Genomic DNA, 25,121 nt, shown 5'->3' with positions numbered 1-25,121 from the left:
TTAAAGGTCATAAAATGGGTTTGGTGACTAATATGTTAATTATGGAAAGAATTCCTTCCAAATGGTAAAAGGAAACTCAGTTGAAGAGATTTATTTTCAGTATTGTATCTGTTCAGCTGCTACCAAACTCTTAAATAGGTAGGTTAAAGGTTAAGGACTGGAGAGAGAGACGGAATGTTTATGAGTAATTAGAATTTATCTCCTTTTAGAATAAAAAAATATGGACAAAATGTGGTGAAACTGTTTCAAATATTTGTTGTTTACCTATTGAAGTTTCCTATTTTATTCATAAGAATAAGGAAGAGTGTATGTGTGTATAATAATTTTGCCGTTTGATTTTGTTTTTATTAGTATATTTTTTATCCTGTAATTCATATACTCATGATATAATTATTTGATTTCATTCTGTTTATGTGTTTTTTGATGGTAAGTGATTTGAATTTTTATTGTAAACTGTTCTTCTGAGCCATTTTAGGGTAGGTGGTATATGAATGAAATAAATAAGCAAATAATAAAAAGTAATCTTAAAAATGAGGGAAAGAGGATTGTTACTGTACACTAATGATTGGTCACAAACACTGTCCAATAGGGACCCATGACACTCATTCCATGTTCTGCAATCACAGTAATGGTGGACATGTAAACTATGGGAATTAAAAAAAAAAATTAAAGTATTTTTTTTTAAGTATTAGGGAAACTCCCTGCAATAGTAGTACTAAAGAATAAGGTATGTATCTTTCGCAACATATTGTTATTTTTTTAATCTGGAAAGGTTCTAAGTTTTTTTCTGCAGGTATCTCCTAAAGAGCTCTGAATGCATCCTCACTTGCAGAATTGTATGCAACTATTGTATGCAATTATGTTTGCAGATAATAATTTGGGTTTGAACATGGAATTCCATTAAGGCAATTTTGAGCAAGTATCTCTTGCCCATTTCATAAGGATTTTTTGATGGTGCATTAATTCATTTGATTAGTGTGGAATAAAGCTACATACAGTAGATCAGTATATGGGGGCCTCCAGATGTTGAAAAACTACATCATCCCCAGCCACAATAAATTGTAGCTAGGGGCTGATGGGAGTTTTAATTCACCAACGTCTGGAGGCCCCCAGGTTAGAAACCACTGCACTAGATGATGCAAACAAATGTTTTCTCTGGTCTTAGACTGTGAAAGACACTTAGTTGCACTAGCTAATGTGCTGACTGAACAAGGTAGATTTTAGAACAAATAATACAAATTATATCTTTTGAAATAATTATATTTGTTTGTTTGTTTGTTATTTTAAAAACTCATATACTGCCCAAACTTTCGTCTCTGGGTGATTAACATAAAACAATTAAAACACATATAAAAGTTAAAACAAATCAACTGTTTAAAAATTACAATAAAAATAAAACAGACAGTTTTTAAAAGCTGAGAAAGCTTGGGTGAAAAGATGGGGTTTCAGGTGTTTTTTTAAAATTGCCAGAGATGGGGAGGATCGTATCTCAGCAGGGAGCTCATTCCACAATCTTGGGGCAGTGGCCGAGAAGGCCCATCTCTGTGTAGCCACCAAACGAGTTGGTGGTAACTGGAGATGGACCTCCTCAGATGACCTCAATGGGCGGTGGGGCTCGTAGTGAAGAAGACGCTCTCTTAAATAACCAGGGCCTAAGCTGTTTAGGGCTTTATAAGTTATAACTAGCACTTTGTATTTTGTCTGGAAGCCTATTGGCAGCCAGTGTAGCTCCATCAGTAAAGGAGTAATGTGGTCTCTACAAGATGACCCAGAGACCAACCTGGCTGCCTCATTCTGAACCAACTGAAGTTTCCGGACTACGTACAAAGGCAGACCCATGTAGAGAACATTACAGAAGTAAAGTCTGGAGGTTAACAACAGATGTACGACTGTTTTGAGGTCACTGATCTCAATAAACGGGTGCAGCTGGCGTATCAACCGGAGCTGATAGAAAGCACCCCTGGCCACTGCCTCAACCTGCGAAACCAGGGAGATGTGTGAATCCAGAAGTACTCCCAGACTGCGAACCTGTTCCTTTTGGGGAAGTGTGACCCCATCTAGAACAGGTAGATCAAAATTGTCTCTAGAGTTCTTTCTGACCCCACACAATAAGTACCTCAGTCTTATCTGGATTCAGCTTCAGTTTATTTTCCCTCATCCAGCCCATTACCGCTTCCAGGCAGGCATTTAGGGAGGAAATGCCAGCTCCTGAAGAAGCTGACATGGAGAAGTAGATCTGGGTGTCATCAGCATACTGGTAACACTCAGCTCCAAATCCCCTGATAATTTCTCCCAGTGGTTTCATGTAGATGTTAAAAAGCATTGGAGAAAGTATGGAGCCTCGAGGGACACCATACTTAAGCTCAGATCATGAAGAGCAACAATCTCCAATTGACACCATCTGGCATCTATCTGAGAGGTAGGAGCGGAACCTCTGTAAACAGTGCCTCCCACCCCCGACACCCTCAGACGTTCCAGAAGGATACCAAAGTTGCCACCGAACAAGTTGCTGGCAACCATAACCGGACCTCTCCAGATGATCTTAATTGAAGCTGATCTATTATTTTCTTTATTACTTTTCCTACTGGGGGCCTGTTAATCTTCCTGAAAGTTTCCTTCAGAACATGGTAACTCTTTTGGCTTTTAGATGTGCCAAGTGAATTTTAGTGGTTTATGTTATACAGCTGAGTCAAAATGAAAGAGCATATATTGATAGATTGAATTTCTATATTGCCTAATATAGAAATCTAGATCATGTACAGATTAAAACATAATATAAAATATCAAACATTTAAAGTTCATAAAATAGCTAAACATCACAATAGAAAAAAACACTAGATTTCAGTTAAAAGCCTAGGAAAATAGGTGTGTCTTCAGGTTCCTCCTAAAAACAAACAAAGAAGGATATGCTCATTTCAAATGGGAGCACATTCCAAAGCCCTGGGGCAGCCACAGAGAAGGCCCAGTCCCAAGTTGCCACCGAACGAGTTGGTGGCAACCATAACCGGACCTCTCCAGATGATCTTAATAGGGTTCACGACAGAGAAGGCGCACTCTTAAGAACCCTGGACCTAAGTCGTTAAGGGCTTTATGGGTAATAACCAGCACTTTGGAAACATATCGGCATCCAGTGCGGTTCTTTTAGAATCAGTGTCATATGGTCCCTTTGGGTAAACCCAGAGACCAATATGGCTGCTGTATTCTATACCAATTGTAGTTTCCAAACCACATACAAAGGCAGCCTCATGTAGAGTGCATTACAGTAGTCAAGCCTAGAGGTTACCAGCATATGTACCACCATTTTAAGTTCATTTGTCTCCAGAAATGGATGTATCTAGCGTATCAGCCAAAGCTGATAAAAAGCACTCCTGGCCACAGCCTCAGCCTGAAAAACCAGAGAGAGTTTGGGATCCAGGAGCACTCCCAGACATGGACCTGATTTTTTAGGGGAAGTGTAACCCCATCCAGAACAGGCAGATCTAAACCATCACTTGGATCCCGACATCCTACAGACAGTACTTCTGTCTTGTTGGGATTCAACTTCAGCCTGTTATCCCCCTTCCAGCCCAATATCACCTCCAGGCAGGCACTTAGAGGGGTCATGCCATTTCCTGATGAAGTTGGTATGGAGAACTGGGTGTCATCAGCATATTGATAGCTTCCCAGACCAAACTTCCTGATGATCTCTCCCAGCGGATTCATGTAGATGTTAAAAAGCATTGGAGACAGTATGGAGCCTTGTGGAACCCCACACTTTAGCTCTTGCTTTTCAGAACGACAGTTTCCAAGTGACACCATCTGGAATCTGCCAGAGAGGTAGGAATGGAACCACTGTAAAACAATTCCACCCAATCCCATGTGCTTCAAGCAACCCAGCAGGATACCATGGTCAATGGTATTGAAAGCTGCAGAGCGACCCAAAAGGATCAGCAGAGTCACACTCCCTCTGTCGTCTGCCAATTGGAGATCATCCATCAGGATGACCAAGGCAGTCTCAACCCCATAGCCCACTCGAAAGCCAGTTTGGAAAGGATCTAAATAATCTGTGTCATCCAAAACTTTCCTGGAGCTGAGAAGTACCACTTGCTCAATCACCTTGCCCAACCAAGGAAGATTAGAGACAGGTCTGTAAATAGCTAACTCTGAGGGATCCAATGTAGGTTTCTTCAAATAAGGTCTAATAATAGTATCCTAAAGAAAAGGAGGCATCATGCCTCCCTCAGATAAGCAGTTATGATATTTACCAGACCCTGTCTGACCATATGATTGCAAGATGAAATATGCCAAGTTGGGCAAGGGTCAAGAGAGCAGCTGGTGGGGCATACAGTCTGAAGCAGTTTGTCCACATCCTTAGAAGGAACAAACTGAAAGTGATCCAATTCAATCTTACAAGAGAGTTTGCTGGGCACCTCCACAATAGACTGTGTATAACTGTGGAGTCACGTTTAGCACAAATACAGGATATTTTATCTGCAAAAAAGTTGTTAAACACATTACAGTGAGTGACAGATGATCCCAAGTTCAAATTCAAGGCAGAGGAGGCATGAACTTCTTTGCCCAAACTTCTGATGTGAATCTGAATTTAGTTTACTCATGCTTTCCATAGATGATAAACAGGAAGCATGTTCAACAGCTGACTATCCTTAGAGGAAGGGGGAAATGTGTCCTGTTGAGAACACTTACCAATTTATTTTGCTTTGTGTTCAGAAATGTTTGATTATTCAATCTATGACTTTTTAAAAAACCAACCATGGATGTGGGCCTAGCTGCTGGGCAGTGGTCCCTCTAATTTTTTCTCATCTCTGTGCGGAATGAGTTTTATTCTGGGTGGCAGTATCAAGGCAGTATGGCACACCTGCATTCAGAATGGGGCCTTCCTGATTCAACCTGAACGGGATCAAAAATGAACTGAGCGGACGTCCAAAAACTTGTGAGCATGCTCACGCACACCTCAAAGAGAACAGTGATGCTGGGGGAGGGGTTTAATCAGTGGAAGCCCTGTTGAATTTAGTGGGACTTATTTCTGAGTAAACATGCATAGGATTGTGCAGTTGCTGATGAGTGCTCTCCCTCCCTCCCTCTCTCCCCCTCCTCTCTCTCATTTTTCTAGCTGGGTGTGTGGGTGTGTGATCTATATGTATCTTTATAGATGTACAGACTGAATGTGTATGTCATTTCTGCTTTATAATGGTTACTTCTGCAATGGGTGTTTGGCCATGATCACATTTGAGTTCATTTTCATTTCCCCTTAATACAAGAGTCTCACACATATGAATGTTGTCTTGGAGTTTGCCAATGTTGGGTTGTAAAAAAGTATTATCTGTCTCAGTTCTGCAAACTCTGGTGCCAGGAACACCCTGCAGCCGATTGTGACGCAGTTCTTTAGACTCTGTTTGCTTGTCTGGATAATGTTCTATTTGCACTTCTTTATTTAGCACCCAGACGGAAGATGTTGACTACTGAGATAGTGTAAATAAATCAAATTAATTCTTGCAGCATAGTTCAATTTGCAAGAGCAAACCAGAACTCATTCTGCCTAGGAATATATACGAGAGACTAGGGGCCTTTCCCCTAGATTCCTTTGGCTCCTGAACAGCAGTTGGTCACAACAGATGTACTTTTGCAGCAGTGGCTGATCAAACCTTCCAGGAAGATGTGAAATTCTATGACTGTTTTCTCAATACATTGGGACCCAGAGTCTGCACATTAAAGTGTTCTGTACATGATTACCATTTTATAGATTAGTGTATGGTCCCTGTTTTTGTATGATTGCTCAATTGTGCTGGGATGGTAAACACCTCTTCTGGAACGACAAGATTTGGCCTTCAGCAAATCTAGTAGAACACCTATAGATTCTTGTCTGATTGTTAAAAAACTTTTTTAAAAGATGCAAGTTTTGGGTAGTATAGAGATAGTTCAAATAAATAAATAAATAAATAAATAAATAAATAAATAAATAAATCCTAACCTAATCAATAGTAGCTAATTTGGAGTTGTACTGACAGTAACAGCTGACTCCTTTGTGTTTGGATCTTGAATCAGTTTGGTGATTCCTTATTCCTCTTGGTGACCCTTGCTGACCTTGCTGTCCCTTGCCAGTTTAAAATGCCTTTGAGTGATTTTGGGGAGGTTCAAAAAATTTCCAGAGGTTCGATCTGTTCATTCTTCTTGGTGGCTCTTGGAGATATTACAGGATTTTTTGTGATTTTTTTAGCATTTTTAAAAATTTCCCCCTTTATTTTTAGGTCTGTTTACGGTCGTCGTCCCCATAACCCCCTGTTACCCATAGACTTTAATGCCTCGCCAACCGTGAATTTGCCAACCGTGAGATTTTGCCAGAACAGAATCTTAGCAGTTGGCAAGGGATGACTGTAATTTGTTTTTTAAAAATTGGATCTTTAAAAAAAGATTCATTTATCTTTTTAAGATACTTGATTTAATATCTGAACTGAAAACAAACATATAATGCCTAGTAAACATGTGGCTAATTTAAACAATGCAACAAAGAGATGTAATTCCTGGTTGTTCGCGTGATTGATTGATTGATTGATTAAGTGCCTTCAAGTCAGTGTCTACTCTTTGCAAACACATAGATACATTCCCTCCAGGATGATCTTTCTTCAACTTGGTCTTTAAGGTCTCTCAGTGGTACATTCATTGCTGTCGTAATCGAGTCCATCCACCTTGCTGCTGGTCATCCTCTTCTTCTCTTTTCTTCAACTTTCCCCAGCATTATGGACTTCTCAAGGGAGCTCGATCTTTGCATAATGTGTCCCAAGTATGATAGTTTGAGCCTGGTCATTTGTGCCTCAAGTGAACATTCTGGACTGATTTGTTCTATGATCCATTTGTTTGTTTTCCTGGCTGTTCTTAGTATCCTCAAAGCAATATCTGCTGCTCTTCAGGCTCTAGTTTCTCATTACTTCAAAAAAGAAGATGACATCTGCTAAGTATTGTAGGCAGGCAGTCATTTTTCAACCTGTTTGGAGGACATGGAGCAACAAGAGTTTCTTCACATCTTCCAAGCCCACCTTCTGGTATGGCAGCCTAAAGCCCCTGCCAGAAGTCCTTCTCTTCTTGAAGGAATCCTTTCTGTCTGTGTGGTCAGGTCAAGGCATCCCAACAATATTATTTCTCTTTAAAATAGCTGCAACATTTTTTAGAATCCCAATTGGATGATCATGGGACTTCTTAGGTGTGAGTTATTACAGATGACACTTTGCACTTCTAGTAACAATATGATCAAAATGTTGTAAGAACAGTTGGGTCTGTACTGAATTTTACTTTAGATCAAGTTCTCAAACATTTTTTATGCCAAGCATTTTTGAAAAATGCCTTTGAAGAATGTATTTGTGTCAGATTCTGGGTATGCACAAGCTTGGGAGTGTTACTTGGCCTAGCCGGTTTTCTTGCAGCTGTGCACTCACCTTCTCTGTTATCTAATCTATAGGCATTGTCCTATAAATTATTATCTTCAAAGCAGGATATCCTTATGCAGGAGAGCTCAGAGAAATAATCTCTAGGACATTAAAAAAAAAAATCCGTATCGGACTGAGCCTACATATTCTATAAAAATATTTTATGTAACAAAATAGTTGAGCTTTATAGTAAAGGAAGGAGCAGCAAGGAAAGAAGCATGGTTTTTTAGAGTCATAGCTCTCAGTGTGAGCCTGGTCTCCCTAAAAAGCTGTGAGCCGTTGCTAGCAGAATAACAACTTTTCTGTGATTGTTCTCAGCCCTGGTTTTATATGCAAGTCCCAAGGAGTCTTGAGTAAGAGACTCTGCCTGGTATCTAACTTCTAAATAACAGCGGTATCTTGCTGGAGAAGGGAGCTGCTGGCCTGTTTTCTGTTGTGCATCAGAACTCTCACTATGGATAGCCAGAAGGTGGTATTGAATGCAGGTGTCATGTGACACAAGAAACCAATATTATTATTTTTTATTATTATTTTACATTTATATCCCGCTATTCCTCCAAGGAGCCCAGAGCGGTGTACTACATACTTGAGTTTCTCTTTCACAACAACCCTGTGAAGTAGGTTAGGCTGAGAGAGAAGTGACTGGCCCAGAGTCACCCAGTGAGTTTCATGGCTGAATGGGGATTTGAACTCGGGTCTCCCCGGTCCTAGTCCAGCACTCTAACCACTACACCACGCTGGTTCCTATATATGAATAGGATTCATCTGGCTGTATAAAGCATTTAAGTAGCTTGGTTCCTCAATCTGGGCAACTAATTACCAATTACAGTACTGAGCTGCTCCCTCCCAGATTGTCTGACCTAACTTACCAGCGTAATTTTCTGCTTGGTACTTGTCTTGTCCAGGTTATTTCCAGACCACCTGTCTACATTAGACTTGGGACCACAGTAACAACCTCAACCTGCGCTATCCTCTGATGTACATAAGGCAGCTGATTTGGAAGTTTGTTTGCCCTTTTCTGTGTTGACTATCTGTGCTAAAGGCTAATACGATAATGCCTTGTTTTGATGACTTTTTGGTTTCCTTTCTCTGAGGTTTCTTTTCCATCAAGTGCTTTTTTAAACATATAGAGGTCCAAATTTCTTCTCATGTATGCCTTCTTACTATGTCGGTTTGCATGATACAGCCCATGGCATATGCTGTCAGGAAGGGGCTGTGCCTAGAGCAAATCCATTGAGACATCCAAGCTGAATGAACCCTCCCCCCACCCAACCCCATGATACAGAGATGTGCCAGGGGGGCATCAGGATACCTGTGTTCTTGACGTGCCTTTTCCTGATTGTGTGTTGTGGGGGCTATATTGAGTGAACTGAGCCATTGTGGGCCTGGAATGAATGTCTGCTTTGCTTAGTGATATGTATTTTGCACTTATAAATGTTTTGCTTTGTCAGGGAGGATAAAATAATTTTTCTTTAAACAATTTTAGATAAGACACATCTCTCTTTATTTCCAAACTGTGGTAACGGACTGCCCCCAGTTCTGGTCTGAAATCTATCCCCAGAAGGAGCAAGGTCCTTCTGTTTACATTTCCTTGAGAGCAAGAAACCTTCATTGTTGAAAGGTAACCACAGAAGCCTTTTTCTGCAGCACCCACCAACTGTACCTATTGTCTCGGACTTCTTGATGGCAGGGAATCATTACTGAATTTGGGCTGATTCAAACAGATTTTTTATTTAACTAAGGTGGATGAGAATTTGAGAACCCATGGACTAGAGAGTTTCTTATTACCCTGTTTTAAAATAAATGGTGTTCATGGGTGTTACTGGTTGAATGTTGTTTATTTCTCTGTCTTTGTTTGTAAAACCAAAGTCTGATTCCTAGTTTGGATTCCTAGAATGTTCTAAAGCATCTTTGGCAGTACTAGGAATCAGTACATTCCACACAGCAATTACAACAGTAAATGGATTTGCTATCTGGAGGAAGTCTCTAAATTTTGCAGATAAAAAAATATTAGAGCTGAGAAAATATGAGAGAGAGAGAGAGAGAGAACTACCTCAATAAAAGACAGACAGACTATGCACAATAAATAGGAGGGGAAAACCTGCAGAAAATGTGTTCAGAAAACTCTGGAAACATCTCCTTCAGAGCTACTCTCTGACTCTGGTGTTTGGCCTGCCTTGCCTGAAACAGCTATAATTGTTACCAAAAAAGTGCCCCCAGCCAGACATACAAGTGGCTATGCATCTGGCTGGTGGTACTTCTTTGTCATGTCCAAAGCCACTTCCATAGTTGTTTGAAATAACTTCAATATTCCTCCCTAGCCCCACATTCTCCCTAATGGTTATTCCCTTTAAGACAGTGAAACACTAGTTTTGTTAATATGGACTCCAAAAGAACAAGGAGACAGAATTAATGGCACTATCCTTTATTCAGGAGGAATAAAAAGATCAAGAATGGGTTCTACGGATCATTTATTAGTTTTCCTGGGTTGTTGTACGAGATTTTATTTATTTTATTTATTTATTACATTTTATATCCCGCTCTTCCTCCAAGGAGCCCGGAGCGGTGTACTACATACTTACGTTTCTCCTCACAACAACCCGGTGAAGTTATTCATGCCACAAAAAGGAAATTTGTAGTGTGACAGTGAGCTGTTTTTTAAGGGAAAGGTTTATATGTATCCCATGTATATGTGTCGTCCTACACCCAGTGGATCTGAAATGCTCAATTGTACCTTACAATTGTACCTTGCATAAAATTTTCTGTAAGGTGCAAAAGAATACTGTGGGGGGTTTACGCGACACAGAAGCTGTTGAACTGCAAATACTTGGAGTGTTCCTGTGAGCCCAGCTTCTGGTATCATGATGACTATGTCGACATTGGGTGTGTCATCTGAATACCCCAATGTTGGAGTATTCCGTCCAACTTGCGCTTCCGCATTTGAAGTTGGTTATAGACTCTGGGTTCAGAACCACAGGGCAGAATATATTGGCGGGTTCGGATGACATGCCCAATGTGTCGCATAGCTGACTTGACACTAGGGCAGCATTCAGCTTGCTATCAATCATGTCAGCTAATTTTCATAATGGAAATTAATATCGGTAATATGGGTTTCAAGAAAAACAAGAGATATTAGTTATATATGTTTTCTTTCTTTCTGGAATTTTACCTCAGAAGGTAAATGTTAGTAGCATCCTGTTAGCTTCCTGTTTGTAAGAAGGGCTTGTAAAATGGAAATAAGACCTGATAAAATGATAATTATAGATTAGACTTGAGGGCACTGAGTGCTTTTACTTTTCCCTTTTAACTGCAATTTTGTTATTGTACAACTTCCCTCATCTTTACTAAATATGGCTTTTGAAATGGAAATCATATCATGTTCAGAGATGCATATTGACATCTTCAGCACTGTCTCTCTTTGCACTTCAAAGCGTTGTGCGGTCACACTTTGCATTTCAGCAAAATTGCAGTATTTTCCTTCTAAAGATCTCCTTTAATGTGTACAGTGAAACCCTTCTAGAGGGTCTATATGTGTTTATCCCCTGAATTATGTGAATCTTGTTATAAGTAATCAGGAAACATTTTTCCTTTTTTAATTTCTCAGCTTACCTGAGGTGAAGGGGAAGCCCAAAGAGGAACACAGAAAACAAGTGGACCGCAACCAGCTGAATCCTGAGGAAAGTAAGCAAGCACACAAACAACCGAAAAACAGAGTCATAATGCTGTATGAGCAGAGTATTAGAACTAAATTTTGAAAGGCAAATTGAAAATGGCCGCTTTCTCTTTCATGGACATCATGGCCAAAATCCTTTGGCAGGACGGCTGAGGTACCTGACCTACATTTGCCATTTGAGCTTGACACATATCCCCAGGGTTCAAAGAACCTGTGAACAGGTGGGGATTGGATGATACCAAATCCTGGACTGGAGAAAAGAAATGGACATTGACAAGCGAAGATGGAAGTAACTTGACAAGCTTCAAGCCTAGAAGTTGCCTCTGGAAAGGACAGGTTAAGACTGGAATCACAAGCTTTGCTGGGAGAGCAGTATGCAGGAAGCTGGTTTTCAGGCCACAAATGCTTTCACAGGTAGGCATTTTGCAATGATTTTGAGGCAGATGATTTCCTTGGAAATAAATGTTTGTTTCCTTGTTTTTTTGCTTGTTGTAAACCACCCAGAGACGTGAGTTTTGGGAAGTATATAAATATGTCAAATAAATAAATAAATAAATAAATAAATAAATAAATAAATAAATGTATTTGTATTTATATACAGTAGCCACTCATGTGAGAAAACGAGAAACCAGTTTCTATAGCCCAATAATGTGATAGCTTAGCTTTTTATTCCCTTCATTTCAAAACATTTAATTCAATTTAATTCAATTTGTTTATTTGCATTTATAGTCTGCAATTCTTCCATGGAGTCCAGAGCATTGTACATGGTGATGATTATCCTCACAATAACCCTGTGAGGTAGGTTAGACTGAGAGAGAAATGACTGCAGGGGCGTATCAAGGGTAAGGCAGGCAGGGCACGTGCCCCGGGTGCCACTTGAAGGGGGGCACCACTTTTTAAAATGAAAAAATAAAAAATAGCCACCAAAAATAAAATGGCCACCCTGCATGCTCAAATGGCCTCTGTGAGGCCCTAGGCCATGCCAGGCCTCGCAGAGGCCAGTTGAGCATGAGCGGTGGCCATTTTGTTTTCGGTGGCCATTTTTTAAATTTTTTTTTTTTTAAATGGCCACATGCGAGGCCCTCAGCCTGGGACGAGCTGCAGCAGTGAATTAAGAGGCTGGCGGGAGGAGGGGAACCTTTGCAGACCCCCCATGACCTTTAGGAAGCCCCCCCCAAAGGGGCTACAGGTAAAAAAATTTTTTTCATTTAATATAATATAAATGACTGTACACATAATCAGTTTGGCACTATGTACAGAGAATCAGGGCTTGTGAATACTGAGCTGAAGTTTATGAGCTAGGATTTTATTCATTTGCTCTTACTTTGCTTCTTGTGATAAGTGAGTTAAGTGTGATGTTTTAATAATATGGCTATTAATGGTGAATCTTTGAATCAGTGTGAAATCCTTAGTATTAAGGCCCACTGGGAGTTTCTTGCTCTCTTTCTCTCATTTTAACTGTCTCTCTGAAATACTAGAATATATTCCAAGCAGTGACACAATTTACTCTGCATATCCTTTAATTATTTTCAGAGTGTCTGGGAAAGGCAAAATCTCCATTTATTTTTAAAACTTATGTGATAGTGATGCTACAGTGCATAGTAGGGAATTAGACAGGCACTTCTGTTTAGTTTTCCAAGTACACCTCCACATAGTATTTCATGAGCCCCAGCATATGGAAATTGGTAGTTTTCCAGCATTTTTTGGTCTGGCTACATCGACTGATTAATAGTTTTTGAAATATTAAAAGATTAACAAGCTTGACTTGTATTTTTGAGCTGATATTATGGTAAAGTTATCTGAAAGATGGGTGTCAGATGTTTGAACAGGGGGCACAATTTCAGTGCTTGCCCTAGGCGCTATTTTCCCTGGATACGCCGCTGAGTGACTGGCCCAGAGTCACCCAGTGAGTTTCATGATTGAATGGGGATTGGAACTTGGGTCTCCACAGTCCTAGTCTAACACTCTAATCACTACACCACATTGTTCCTATACAGACTTGGGAACAGCTAGCCTGATTTCTTCAAAAGTGGCTGTGCAGGAGCAACCAGCAGAGGGAAAGATACCACTGGTGCAGTCCTAAGGCTCCGTCCTTAAATCTGCCCTTAAAATCCTTCAGTCTTTCAAGAGGGAGTCCTGCCACCTGCAGCAGAGTGTATTTTGCATGCTGGTATTGGAGATGAAGAGAGAAATCTTATGAGATGTTTGTGGAAGACCAGAGTCCAAGACCTTTCTAGAAGTGGTTCTCTGTGGGTTTGGCAAGAAGATTGGGAGGTACAGAGCGGGAATGATTACTATGATTAGTCCTCCAGCCATTTTTCTTTAAAAGAGAGACATGGCAGAAGGATATGGCTCTCCAAACTGTCACCAGAGACCGGGCTTCCCCAACTCCTGAAGTCTCTAGAAGACTTGTGCAATTTCCCTGCATTTTTCGTCTTGAAGCTTGCAATAATCTTGTTCAAATCATTGTGTCTCCTGCGCAATTAGTGGATTGTGGAATATATACTTTACTGAAAAGTCACCCAAATGTTGCCTGTCAAAGCTTCCAGCCTTGTTTTCTTTGGTTGGCCAGAAAAGTCTGGGAAACTATGAGCAATAGCATGTGGTGATCCTCAGGACGCCAATAGAGGCCACTTGGAAAAACATGGTTTGTTATACAATGTAACTTGTAGGCTCAGAGAAAAATTCTTCATATGTGGGCTGAACTTGGCAGATAGGTTTCACTTCTTTAGATGCTGGATTTTTTAAATCAGCAAGAGAAGCTGGATGTGGTTTGCTTCTCTGTTTGTTTGGTTCAGGGCTTTTGGGAACCCTACAATAAAAGGAAACGAGTATCAGTCAAGGTTACATTCTTTCCTTCACAGCTTGCTCTGGTGAAATTCTAGTAGACATCATGAGAATATTCAGAAGGAACCATAGATATATTGCTCTAACAAGCGAAGGCCAAGTAGAAACTCATTTTAAAATTCAGGTAGAATTCTATTATTATGAAATTCCTGACAGTACAGATCTTGACTTGTTTTATGACCGTAAAGACACAAATAAGTATTAAGTGTGTAATCTGCTTTGGTTAAAGTTTTCCAACATTTTTAAAAAAGGTCCATAAAGTATGTCCCAGGGTTCTACATTATTTTTAACTTTTCCTTCTCTACCTTCATCACATTTTGTCACTCTAGTGCAGACTCTCCCCATCCCAACGTCTTGCATGTCTGGTATTGCCAACTTCTTAAACAGCCATTGCTCCTGTGCCTGTAATAGCAGCTTGGTCTGCAGACATTAGCAGGTGATAATATTTGTCTCTGTGCTCTTTAAAAACTTCATTTGTTCATGAGCTTTTTTCATAGATAGATGAAAGGAGCTACCTAGATTTTCTGGTCAGTTGGCAACTCTATCCACATTCTGAAACTCACAGCATACATTTTAATGCATGTAATATATGTAAAATTTATAATAAATAAAAGCAGGGTAAATGGTCTGGAACACAGAGACAGATGACCTTCCATCCCTTCCTTTATTTTAACCTTCCACTTATCTAACCTGGATATCTTTGCCTGTAGGTCTCACTGGGAACTGCTCCTATAGATCTTTTGCTCAGGTTACTCTATGGAGATAGCTCTAGAGAAGCCCAGTTATTAACTATGGAGCTAAGAAGGGTCTGCCTGATTGCATATGAAAGGGAAACTTGATGTGTGAGCACTGTAAGATATTCTTCTTAGGGAATGGAGCCGCTCTAGGAAGAGCATCTAGGTTCCTAGTTCCTTCCCTGGCATCTCCAAGATAGGGCTGCCTACAACCTTGGAAAAGCTGCTGCCAGTCTGGGTAGACCGTACTGAGCGAGAGGGACTTATGGTCTGACTCAGTATATGGCAGCTTCCTATATTCCTATTCTTATAACTAAGTAATCCTCAGCTTCATCAGAATTGCTCTGATGATGTCCCTATGCCAGCAAGCATCAGTACCTTTACTTGGGATCACAGTAGGCCATTTCCTCCCTAAATCAAGACTTCAACGCTTGGCAGGCACTGCCCCTAAAAATATGTTTGGAAGCCTGTGGGACGGAATGTGTTGTTGCTTGGTCACTTCATCCCAGCCCAATCCACCTGACTTTCCCCAGCTATCCCTTAATTTGTGGGTGAGTGCTGGCTTCAGTTTCCATGACAGTATGGGGGACCTGTGGCTACTGTATAATATGCACTACATACAGGATGGCAGAGTTAAGGACAGTAGGTGGAAGTCTGTTGTCTCCCCCAGTATTTTGCAGTAAGGATTGCTGGTACCTTAAGGCACCAACCTTGTTTTGGCAAAATTCTGCCCATTCCAAATGTGCATGGGTGTGTGTATCTTCCGAAATTGGTTGCATGTTCTTATCTTTATCCTATGTCAGGTCTCTGTAAGATGCTCAGAGGAATTATACATCTGGAAAATTGATTTTGTTTAAGGGGAATGGGCAACATTCTTGTATGTTCACAGGTGGGGAGAAGAGAAGAAAAAAATAGCAAGAAATGACAAATACAGGTTTTCTTGGCAATATAACAGCTAATAATGGGGCAGTACCATTGAGGTGCCTGTTTGTGAATGAATTTATTTAATAGTAGATATACATTCTTTAGAGAAATATCAACATTTACCAAAGTGTGAGTTGTCTATACATAGCCATAGAATAATAATGCTTTATAGTATAATGTGATTTGCTCATATCTAGCTGCAGAGATTTATTTACTTTATACAATTGTTTTGTATCCCTTAAGGCTGCTGCATTAGCGGAGTGATATGTTTTCTAAGTGATGTGTGTATATATATATTCATTTGTTTTCTATCTCTCAGGGTTACAACAGTAGCTGCGTGATGTGCTTTTCTGAATGATGTGTATTTTTAAAAATTGAATAACTCAGAACCTGTAAATTAATAATGGACATGATCTAGGTCTTGCTTACCTCTCCCACTGAAATCATTGAGTTCTAAAAGAGCCTAATTTTGGCAAGTTCATACGGAATTCATCTTAACATAAATAAATGGGCTAGAAACAGTTGAGACAAGGCCTTCAAAAGTTCACAGAAATATGACCTGGATTCAAATAGATCCTAATATTTGACTTTATTTCAGAAAGTGCTCTTAGGTAGATGCATAGATTTTTAAAAATCTTTAACGTGAATCTAGTAGCACTTTATTCCCTGAAATTAAATTACCCATCTCACAATGTAAGCAAATATTAATACATTTTCAGATGTGTTCCAGTGCTGTCTGTCTAAAGTGCTGAAAATATTATCAAGCTAGTGTCAAAATGGATGATAGGCTTAAACTGATTAATATATTATTTATTGGAATAAATGTCACACCATTTCAGACTAACTGTAGGTTCAGAACCTTTGTATTTATGTATTATTTAAATTCATTTAATCTTTCAATTTTTTACTTTGCCTTTTTACCCACAAGGCCCTCCAAATTCAATATTAATGAAACAAGCAAACAAAACCACATGAATAAAAGCTCCCTTTGAAAGTTACTCCTCCGTGCACTTTCGAACTGTCACCTCGTGCTGCCAGCTGTGTCTGAATCTGTCTGCCTTGACTAGTGCGACCTTCCTGTACACTCAGGAATTGCTCTTACAAACACAATTCCCAGTCTGTGAATGTTCAAGGTTAGTGTGTCACACTAGACAGGGCTTTCTTTCTGCCTCTCACTTTCCCCAAGATACAGACCTCCGTCTGCTATTCTCAGTTACAGTCACTCACATATTTACCATGCTACATATTTTTTAGTTAGTCTAGTTAATATTTTCACAGCTTTTTTGCATTATAAAGCATGGTGTCCATCATCAGTAGGCTAAAATTTTTACTGTCTGGTTTGTCTTTTCACTTTCCAAAGAATAAATAAAACCATTTAGTGTTTAAAAAAAAAATCAGTTTGTCAAATCTGTAGAAATCTATCTGTACTAAAAGAAAGAAGAAGTAGTTCTTTGATAATGCTGAACGGGGAAAAAGCTGATTATCATCGTTGACACAAAAGATGTATATGCTGCTTTCCCACAAGGTTTCACTCAAAGTGGCACATAAAAATAAAACAACAATAATGAACAGTAATACATATCAATTATTCAATCACAGTAGCAATTCAATTAATACACATAATATGAACAATATTATAGTTGCTTAGTATTCGGGGTGTGCACAAAACTGGTTGGTCCAGCACCCAGTTGCACAGTCATCCTTTGCCTACCGCAAGGGTTCCATTCTGCAAAAACCTCGCGGATGGCAAATTCAAAGGCATTATCGTCAATGGGAAAGGGTGGGGTTAAGGGAACCATGACCACAAAATCACACACACACACACACACACACACACACACACACACACCTTAACCCCCCCCCCACTAGAATCACCAAACCTCAACAGGAATTAGCAGACTGAGTCCCTTGGAAATCCCTGAAACCCCACAAAACCTCTCCAATGCACTTTAGTCACTAGTCAGCAGTGAAGACACAGCAGGCATCAGCCCTTCAACAGTTCAAAAGCAGCAGTTAGGACACGGAAGCCATGCAGCCCCCCCCAACCCATGAACCACCCCAACCCATGCAGCAAGCAGTTCAAAAGACACTGAAGCAGTTAGGACATAGTTACAGGTATGCAAGCAGTTAGGGCACAGAAGCTCCCCCCTGCCCCCCAAATCCACAGCCCCCAATTCCCACAGCTCTCACCTCTGCCTCTTCCACTCCAAAGCCTCCAAAAGAACTCAAAAACACCTCCAGTTAGCTCTGAAACACTGCTCCACACCTCTCCAACTCTCTTTCTGACTCACCACAAATTTTCCCACCTCTCTCACCAATGAAAACCCACGAGAGTCATAGATGCCCAAGTTACGGTTGGCAAGGGAGTTCTCATTTTCCCAGTCGCAAATACTCAAAACCACGATTAGGAAAACTGCAGTCGGTGAGGGATGACTGTACTAGGCCTTGTGCAAATGGAAGGTAACTCAATCAAGAGAACTTTCCTGCCCCTTCTTCCCCATAGCAGACCCTTCACCTCCCAGAAGCCACTCCTGAAAGTTGGGAGGACCCTCAGGAATATTGGATGCAGCTCTGCTTCTTCTCACTTTACAGCAGTTCACCCTCCGTCCTATCCCATTTCCATGGGTCCTCCAACCCTTAAAGGTAAAGTGTGCCGTTGAGTCAGTGTCGACTCCTGGCGACCACAGAGCCCCGTGGTTGTTTTTGATAGAATACAGGAGGGGTTTACCATTCCCATCTCCTGCACAGTATGAGATGCCTTTCAGCATCTTCCTATATAGTTGCTGCCCGAAATAGGTGTTTCCCACAGTCTGGGAAACATACCAGTGGGAATTCGAACCAGCAACCTCTGGCTTGCTAGTCAAGTCATTTCCCTGCTGCATCATTAGGTGGCCCTACAACCCTTAGGAGCAGCTTTTCAGGGATGTGGGAGATTTATATGGGGAAAAGGGTGGGAAAGCTTTCTTCCACTCATACAAGACCCTGGACATTATGATTTTGACTCTCAGATGTACATTTGTTCTCAATTATGGATGGGAGAATGACCTTAAGTAAATATTTTTAGTGTATAGATTTACTAATGATACTGAATACTGGCAAGTTAGGAATTTTCTGTGTTACTGTTTGCATGTTCAACTTTCTGCAAGAAAAAAAGGAATTCTTAAATACAATGTCCCTTGCCCAGGAAAACTGCTGCAATAATGTAGTGTCTATCAAGCCCATAATATTTCTCATACTCTTTTTAGGAGGGATGCTAGAAAGAAAAGGGAAAATGGTTGTCTGTCTTTGGCTTCAGGTGTGAAGACATGTAGTTCTTGGGTGGGCTTCTAGATTCCTTGCATTGACAGAGGTGCTGAACTTGGAAATACAGTAGGAAACATTTCAAAGAAGAGATTCTGCCTACTGCAAGAGTTTAGAATGGGGGTCAGCAGCCTATGGATCTTGAGGCAAATATGGCTAACTAAGGAACTAAATATGGCTCTAATGTTATTCCTAAAATGCATGCAACTAAAAAACACCACTCTTTAGAATCACCAATTACTTTTTAAAGCCACCCAATTTGTATTCACCACTGATGTTTTACAGCTCACTGATGGCAACACATCCTGCATCCCTACACAGGGTGAATGAGGAAGTTCAGATAGACTGCTCCACCTCTGAGCCATTCATCTTTTAGCATGTCACAGGCTATGCAGTCAAGTACAGCAGGTTTAGCACTGATTGGAGGAGAGGCCTAACCTTAACCCCGACTGTACTGCAAGCTTTCAGGGGCTCTGGAGAATATTCTTTTTTGATTGATTAATAAATCTTTCCATCATCGTATGTGATGGTGAACTCTGTGACCCCCTAACAGTAAAAATGGTGACGAGAAAGAGAGATGGGTACCAACAATTTCAAAAGAGCTGGATAGACTTGTTAGGCATTTGAAGGTAGGTCTGGATCTCCACACTTTCTCATTTGTAATGGGAGACTGTCCTCAAAGAGAAATAGAATTTAGAATGGCAATTCATTGTTGGAAATTCTCTGTGGTGAGAGAATCCCTTTCTCATTATAGCAGAGTGCACAGAGGCACAACACAGCGGATTAGTTAAGCATGCGTGTGTGCTGCGAGTAAAGTAATTTGGAGCCAATTCATAGTTTCAAATCAATATAAAAGGCATTTATTAAGGAACTCCATTCTAGATAGGAAAGTGAGGAGTTAGGATCTCTAATCTTTCTATCTAGCTGGATGCAGATGGATTCTGCATCCTCTCTGCACATATGGTGCAGGGAGAGAGGCTTGCCATGTTGCAAGGTAGACGGGCAGGTAGGAAGAGAGAGAGAGGAAGGAGGAAGTTGAATCCCTAAGAGTAGCAATCTACATTTCAAAGGGATAGCATCAGAGCAGTGGAGAAGTGATGACCAATGTCTTGACTCTCTAGCCCTCTGACTTACTAGTCTGTCCTCCACTGTCTGAGGCAAAGAGACAGCGCAAAGTCCTTTAACTTCCAACATTCATGACAAAGCATGCAGCATTTGCTGCAAAATACTCTGAGGGTGACACCCACATTAAAAAAAAAGCCTGTGAGGAGCTGCAGCAAAGAAATAAACATTGGCCAAAACAGTCTGCTGGTGTGGTAAATAAAGGGTGGGCACTCTGCAAGTTTTGTGGGCTTATACAGCATTATTTCTGAGAGGAAGCTTTTAACCAATGGGGATTACATGAAGAGATGCATGCTAACAATCATGAGCATGCCAGCTATCAATAATACGTTATCATTAACATTAAGCCAGTTATCAATAAATTGCATATTTTCAGTCATACAAATGGGCATTCTTATACTAGCACTTTGCTTCCACTTGTGAATTAATTCTTATGTAGTTTGGCTCTGGTTTGAAAAGGTTGCCGACTCCTGGTATAGAACTCTCATCATTGCGTTGGTGCCACAAAACTGTGTTGTCCATGCTGATTCTACACTCCAACCAGTTGTATAATTTATGATCGTCTAAGTCTGTCTGCTCCTGGTATCTTCGACAAGCCTGTAGGCTTTCTGCTCTGCAGTCTGTTAAAGTGGTGCAGCAAGCCAGAGGTTGCCAGTTCAGATCTCCACTGGAATGTTGCCCAGATTATGGGAAACACCTATATCGGGCAGCAGTGATATAGGAAGATGCTGAAAGGCATAATCTCATTCTGCGCGGGAGGAGTCAATGGTAAACCCCTCCTGTATTCTATCAAAGACAACCACAGGGCTTTGTGGTTGCCAGGAGTCGATGCCGACTCGACGGCACAATTTTGTTATATTATTTGTAAAATACGTACTGGTTTATTGTAAATGTTTGCTGGTCAACGACCGAATAAACTTATATCTTTACCTTTAATGGGTAACCAACAGTTCTACAAGCTGCATTGATTAGTGGTCTGGAGAGTATAGTTTGGGACAGGCCTAGTTTTCTGAACTGAGCAGAAAATGAATGGTGACAAGTAATACCCTCACAAGATGCATTTGGCGCTCGCTCATTGGAGCTGTAAAATGTATGGGTTTCTTTCTGAAATGCCTTCCACAATTTAGGAAGCTTAAGTGATTTTACAATGGAACATTACTTCTGATTATTGCAACCACTTGTGTTTGAAATGCAATGGGGCAAAATAACCAAGGCTCCAAACCAAGTTTGATTAAAAACCTTAACACTGCATTCTTGGTAGATCTTCAGTGTATTTGTTTTTGTTTATAGCCAGTCAGATGCTTTACAATGGTGGAATTTTAGTTCATAGTGGTTAAAAAGTTGAGTCAGTGTCAATTCCTGGTGACCACAGAGTAGATCTTTCATAATTATTGTTCTGGAATCGCAGTGAGTCCTGCAGACAGGGGAGGCTTCTCACTTCGGGGAGAATGGGCAGCACCCACCCAAAAATTTGCCCAAGTCAGCAGCTGATTGCTTCACTGACTCTGCCTCCTAGTCTGTGCTGCTCTGTTCCCTGCTTGCAGCCTGCCTGCTACAATGTTTTCACAGAGTGGGTGTTGGTAGCACTATACTGAAACACCATGTGTTTCATTGGGCTTATTTAAATATTCATGAGGCAGCAGCCAATTCAAAAGCTGGCCTTTGTTTTCTAAAGGTGGGTGGAGCTGGGAACTACCTTCTAGCCAATCATATGTCATCATTTTGATTGATTGCTCTGGCAGCCAATCAGAGCGTCCAGAGGAGGAGGATCTTTGCTGTTGAGAGGCAAGGTAAACAGAGAGTGAATCGCCATTTTGTTTGAGCAGTGCTAGTAGCAAATGCTCTTTGCTCAAAGACAGTGTGGGGGAAAAAGTTTGTTTATTACTTTGACTCTTTATTTATTACTATTTCAGAATTTGCTATCTTTAATATTGAACTCCATAGTGGTGGTGAGTAAGAGTTTGTACTGGGCAGTGGTGGGTGGGCTGTCCCTTCTGGCCACGGAATGTTGTTTTTTGTGCTGCTCATAGAACTAACTCTCCAACTCCCATCAGCCGGTGGCCCACATCTCCAGCCACATGCACGGCCCAGCCTGCCCTGCCTTGCATCTTGCCCAGCCTGCCCTCAGCCGGTGGCCTTCCCTGCCTCCCTTCTTCATCAGTGGCCCAGCGGGCCCAGGAAGTACTCTGAACTTGGAGGATCATCACCTAATGGAGCTAGTGGGCCACGTCTCCTCGCCAATTCCATGCCACGTTCACTGTCCAGCCTCCTTCCTCCATCAGCTGCCCAGTGGGCACAGGAGGCACTCCAAACATGGAGCACTGCCAGCTGATGGAAGAAATGGGCTGCACTTCCTCTCCAACTCAGTGAAAGACAAAGGTGCAGCTTTTCAAAGCTACTCACTTGACCCGGGGAAAGGGGCACCCTGGACTAGCTGGTTGAACTAGTCTTCATCCGCAAATGAGGCTGTTGAATTGCCTTTGCCACTATCCTACTATTTTCCCATTGCACCCACTTTTATGCCAGCAAACAAAGCTGAATTATGGAAAATTTGGCATTCTTTGATTAAGAATGCTCCTAAATTTCACCCCTAGATTCAGCTTCATATTATGAATGCTTGCCAAATGTATTTGAAAGTGCAGATCTGGCAGTAAATATAATTAAAATGTATTTGTCCAGTCATAACCCATAACAGAATTGACAACTAAACAAGTTCTAGTAAGAACTAATCAGCATACTTTCCTTTCTCTGTCTCTAAAACTAGGCTAAGTTTGGTTCAAATTGAGATCACAAGCTAGATCTCTTGCACTTCAGATGTTCATGTGACTGCCATCTTGGATTGGGTGGATGACATCATTACAAACTACACCATTGAGGTGTCCCTGTGTGTCACTCACTACAACTGTACAAAATATGGTCCATATCGGTTAGACAGTGCTCAAGTTAGTGCACTTGCACCTCAAAAATTAACATGTCTGCCATCTTGGTTGACATCATCACAAACTATGGCATTGAGGTTTCCCCATGTGCCACTACAGCTAGAGCAAATTTGGTTAAAATCGGTTAAGCGGTTCATAAGTTAGCCCACTTGCGCCTCAAAAGTTTATGCGTCTGCCACATTGCATCAGGGTGGATGACATCATCACAAACTATGCCATTGAGGTGTTCCTGTGTTTCACTCACTACAATTGTACCTAATTTGGTTCAAATCGGTTAGACAGTCCACAAGCTAGCTCACTTGCGGCTCAAAAATTCACGCATCTGCCATCTTGGATTTGGGGTGGATGATATCATTACAAACTATGCCATTGAGGTTTCCCCATGTGCCCCTACAGCTGGAGCGAATTTGGTTCAAATTGGTTAGGTGGTTCACAAGTTAGTCCACTTGCGCCTCAAAAGTGTACCCGTCTGCCATCTTGAATCAGGGTGGATGACATCATCACAAACTATCCCATTGAGGTGTCCCTAAAACTGTAGGTGTCCCTAAAACTGTACCCAATTTGGTTCATATTGGTCCAGGGTTGCCAAGTTGATAGGGGAGGGACACACGGACGGACACACACACACACACACACACACACACACACACACACAGAGAAAGCTGGGTGATCTCATAAGCCTACTGGAAAGTAGGCTAAAAACAACAACCCAAGATGAAAAAGGAGCAGACAAGATGAAATCAAGTCAAATCATAATTACACCACCCAAAATATAATTGATACAAATATAATGATTATTATTTCTATTAAAATATTTATGTACACTTTAGAAACACAAAAAGAAATGCTCAAAACAGTTTACACAGCCAAAGGTATGTACAAAGAAAAAATTCCCATGTCCCCCAAAGGCTTACAATAAACATAAGGGGGAGACCAGCAAGAGCCACGGGAAGAATGTTATACTAGGATGATGTGATATTCCCCACAGCATCCTTAGATTTCCTAACAAGTAGTGGGGCGGGAATATCATAAGGCAGGGAATACTGATGACATTTGAAAAAGATCAAATCGTTACCTGCTGCTATCCTAGCATTAAAATCTCCTGTTACAATTAAATATGAATTATTCTTGATTATTTGGAGCTCATTAATAAACGACTCTATTTTCTTCCAGGCTGATCTTATTTCAGCATGTGTAGAAATAGGGGGGATACAAACATTCAATAAAATTAGAGATATGTTACCAAAATCTGCCCTAACCGCCAAGGCAAGTTGATCCAATCTACCCAGAGGCATAGATGTAAATTGCAGGGCAGTGGAAATGAAAATTACTATGCCTCCATGGAGCCTCCCCTTCGCCATGCTGGATATCACTCCCAAAGACATAGATTTTAAACCAGGTAAATATAACTCCGTTTGTGACCAAGTCTCTTGAATAAAGATCACATCAAAGTCACTTATGAATTGGAGGAAATCAGATTACGGGATTTTGTTCTCCAGCCAGCCAAATTCCAAGAACACAACGAACTGTTTCCTTCGATGTTGACAGTCAAGCTTGAGACAAGCTGACTAGGTTGTCAGTATGATCATCAATTAGTTGAGTCAAAGGAGTGGAATCCTTCTCCTTCTCTAAGACTTCTTATTGAGTCAGGGTGTGTTGAGTGTCAAGAAGTGAAGAAGGCAACCCATCAAAAAGATGACTTGCTCTCAAATAAGGAGTCTTTCCATCTGATGTACAGGAAGGAGGTGAAGGGTCAGAAACCAAGAGAGTAGTAAGCAAATTTAAATGGGGATCAAGAGACAGACCAGCAATATTATCAAGAGGAAATTGACCAGCTTCTTGTAATGCCAAAGAAGCTTGATTTACAAAGCTAGGGTCTTTCAAGAGTCTGTGCTTAAGTTGAGAACTCAGCTGGTCATTCTCTCCAACAGCATCCTCAGAGCTTCCATAATTTCTCTGTGGAACCGTTATAGAAAGGAGATCTGCTTAACCCTCATTTAGAGACATAAGATCATCCACAAACAGAGACTGCTGCACATTCAAGGTTTCTAATGACTCTTGATGAATAGGAGCAGAAATGTCCCAAGGACGCTGGCTGCGGTGGAGATTTTAGCACACATGCTGAATTATTGTGAAGAAAATGACCTTGGCATTTTGCCCGATC

General features: G+C 40.9%; 1 protein-coding gene across 3 annotated transcripts in view; it reads left to right on the top strand.

The window, feature by feature from the left end:
• LDLRAD4 (low density lipoprotein receptor class A domain containing 4) overlaps window positions 1-25,121 on the top strand; it is a 452,021-nt gene that overhangs the window by 160,149 nt on the left and 266,751 nt on the right. For all 3 annotated transcript variants that reach the window (XM_053243488.1, XM_053243491.1, XM_053243490.1), the window contains exon 2: window positions 11,023-11,505. In XM_053243488.1, the coding sequence (XP_053099463.1) occupies window positions 11,466-11,505 (40 nt within the window). In that variant the 5' untranslated portion in view covers window positions 11,023-11,465. The remainder of the gene's footprint in view (window positions 1-11,022; window positions 11,506-25,121) is intronic.

This window comes from Hemicordylus capensis, chromosome 4 (genome assembly GCF_027244095.1).
Source record: "Hemicordylus capensis ecotype Gifberg chromosome 4, rHemCap1.1.pri, whole genome shotgun sequence".
Classification (NCBI taxonomy): Eukaryota; Metazoa; Chordata; class Lepidosauria; order Squamata; family Cordylidae; genus Hemicordylus; species Hemicordylus capensis.
This window is presented reverse-complemented; position numbering and strand designations above follow the sequence as displayed.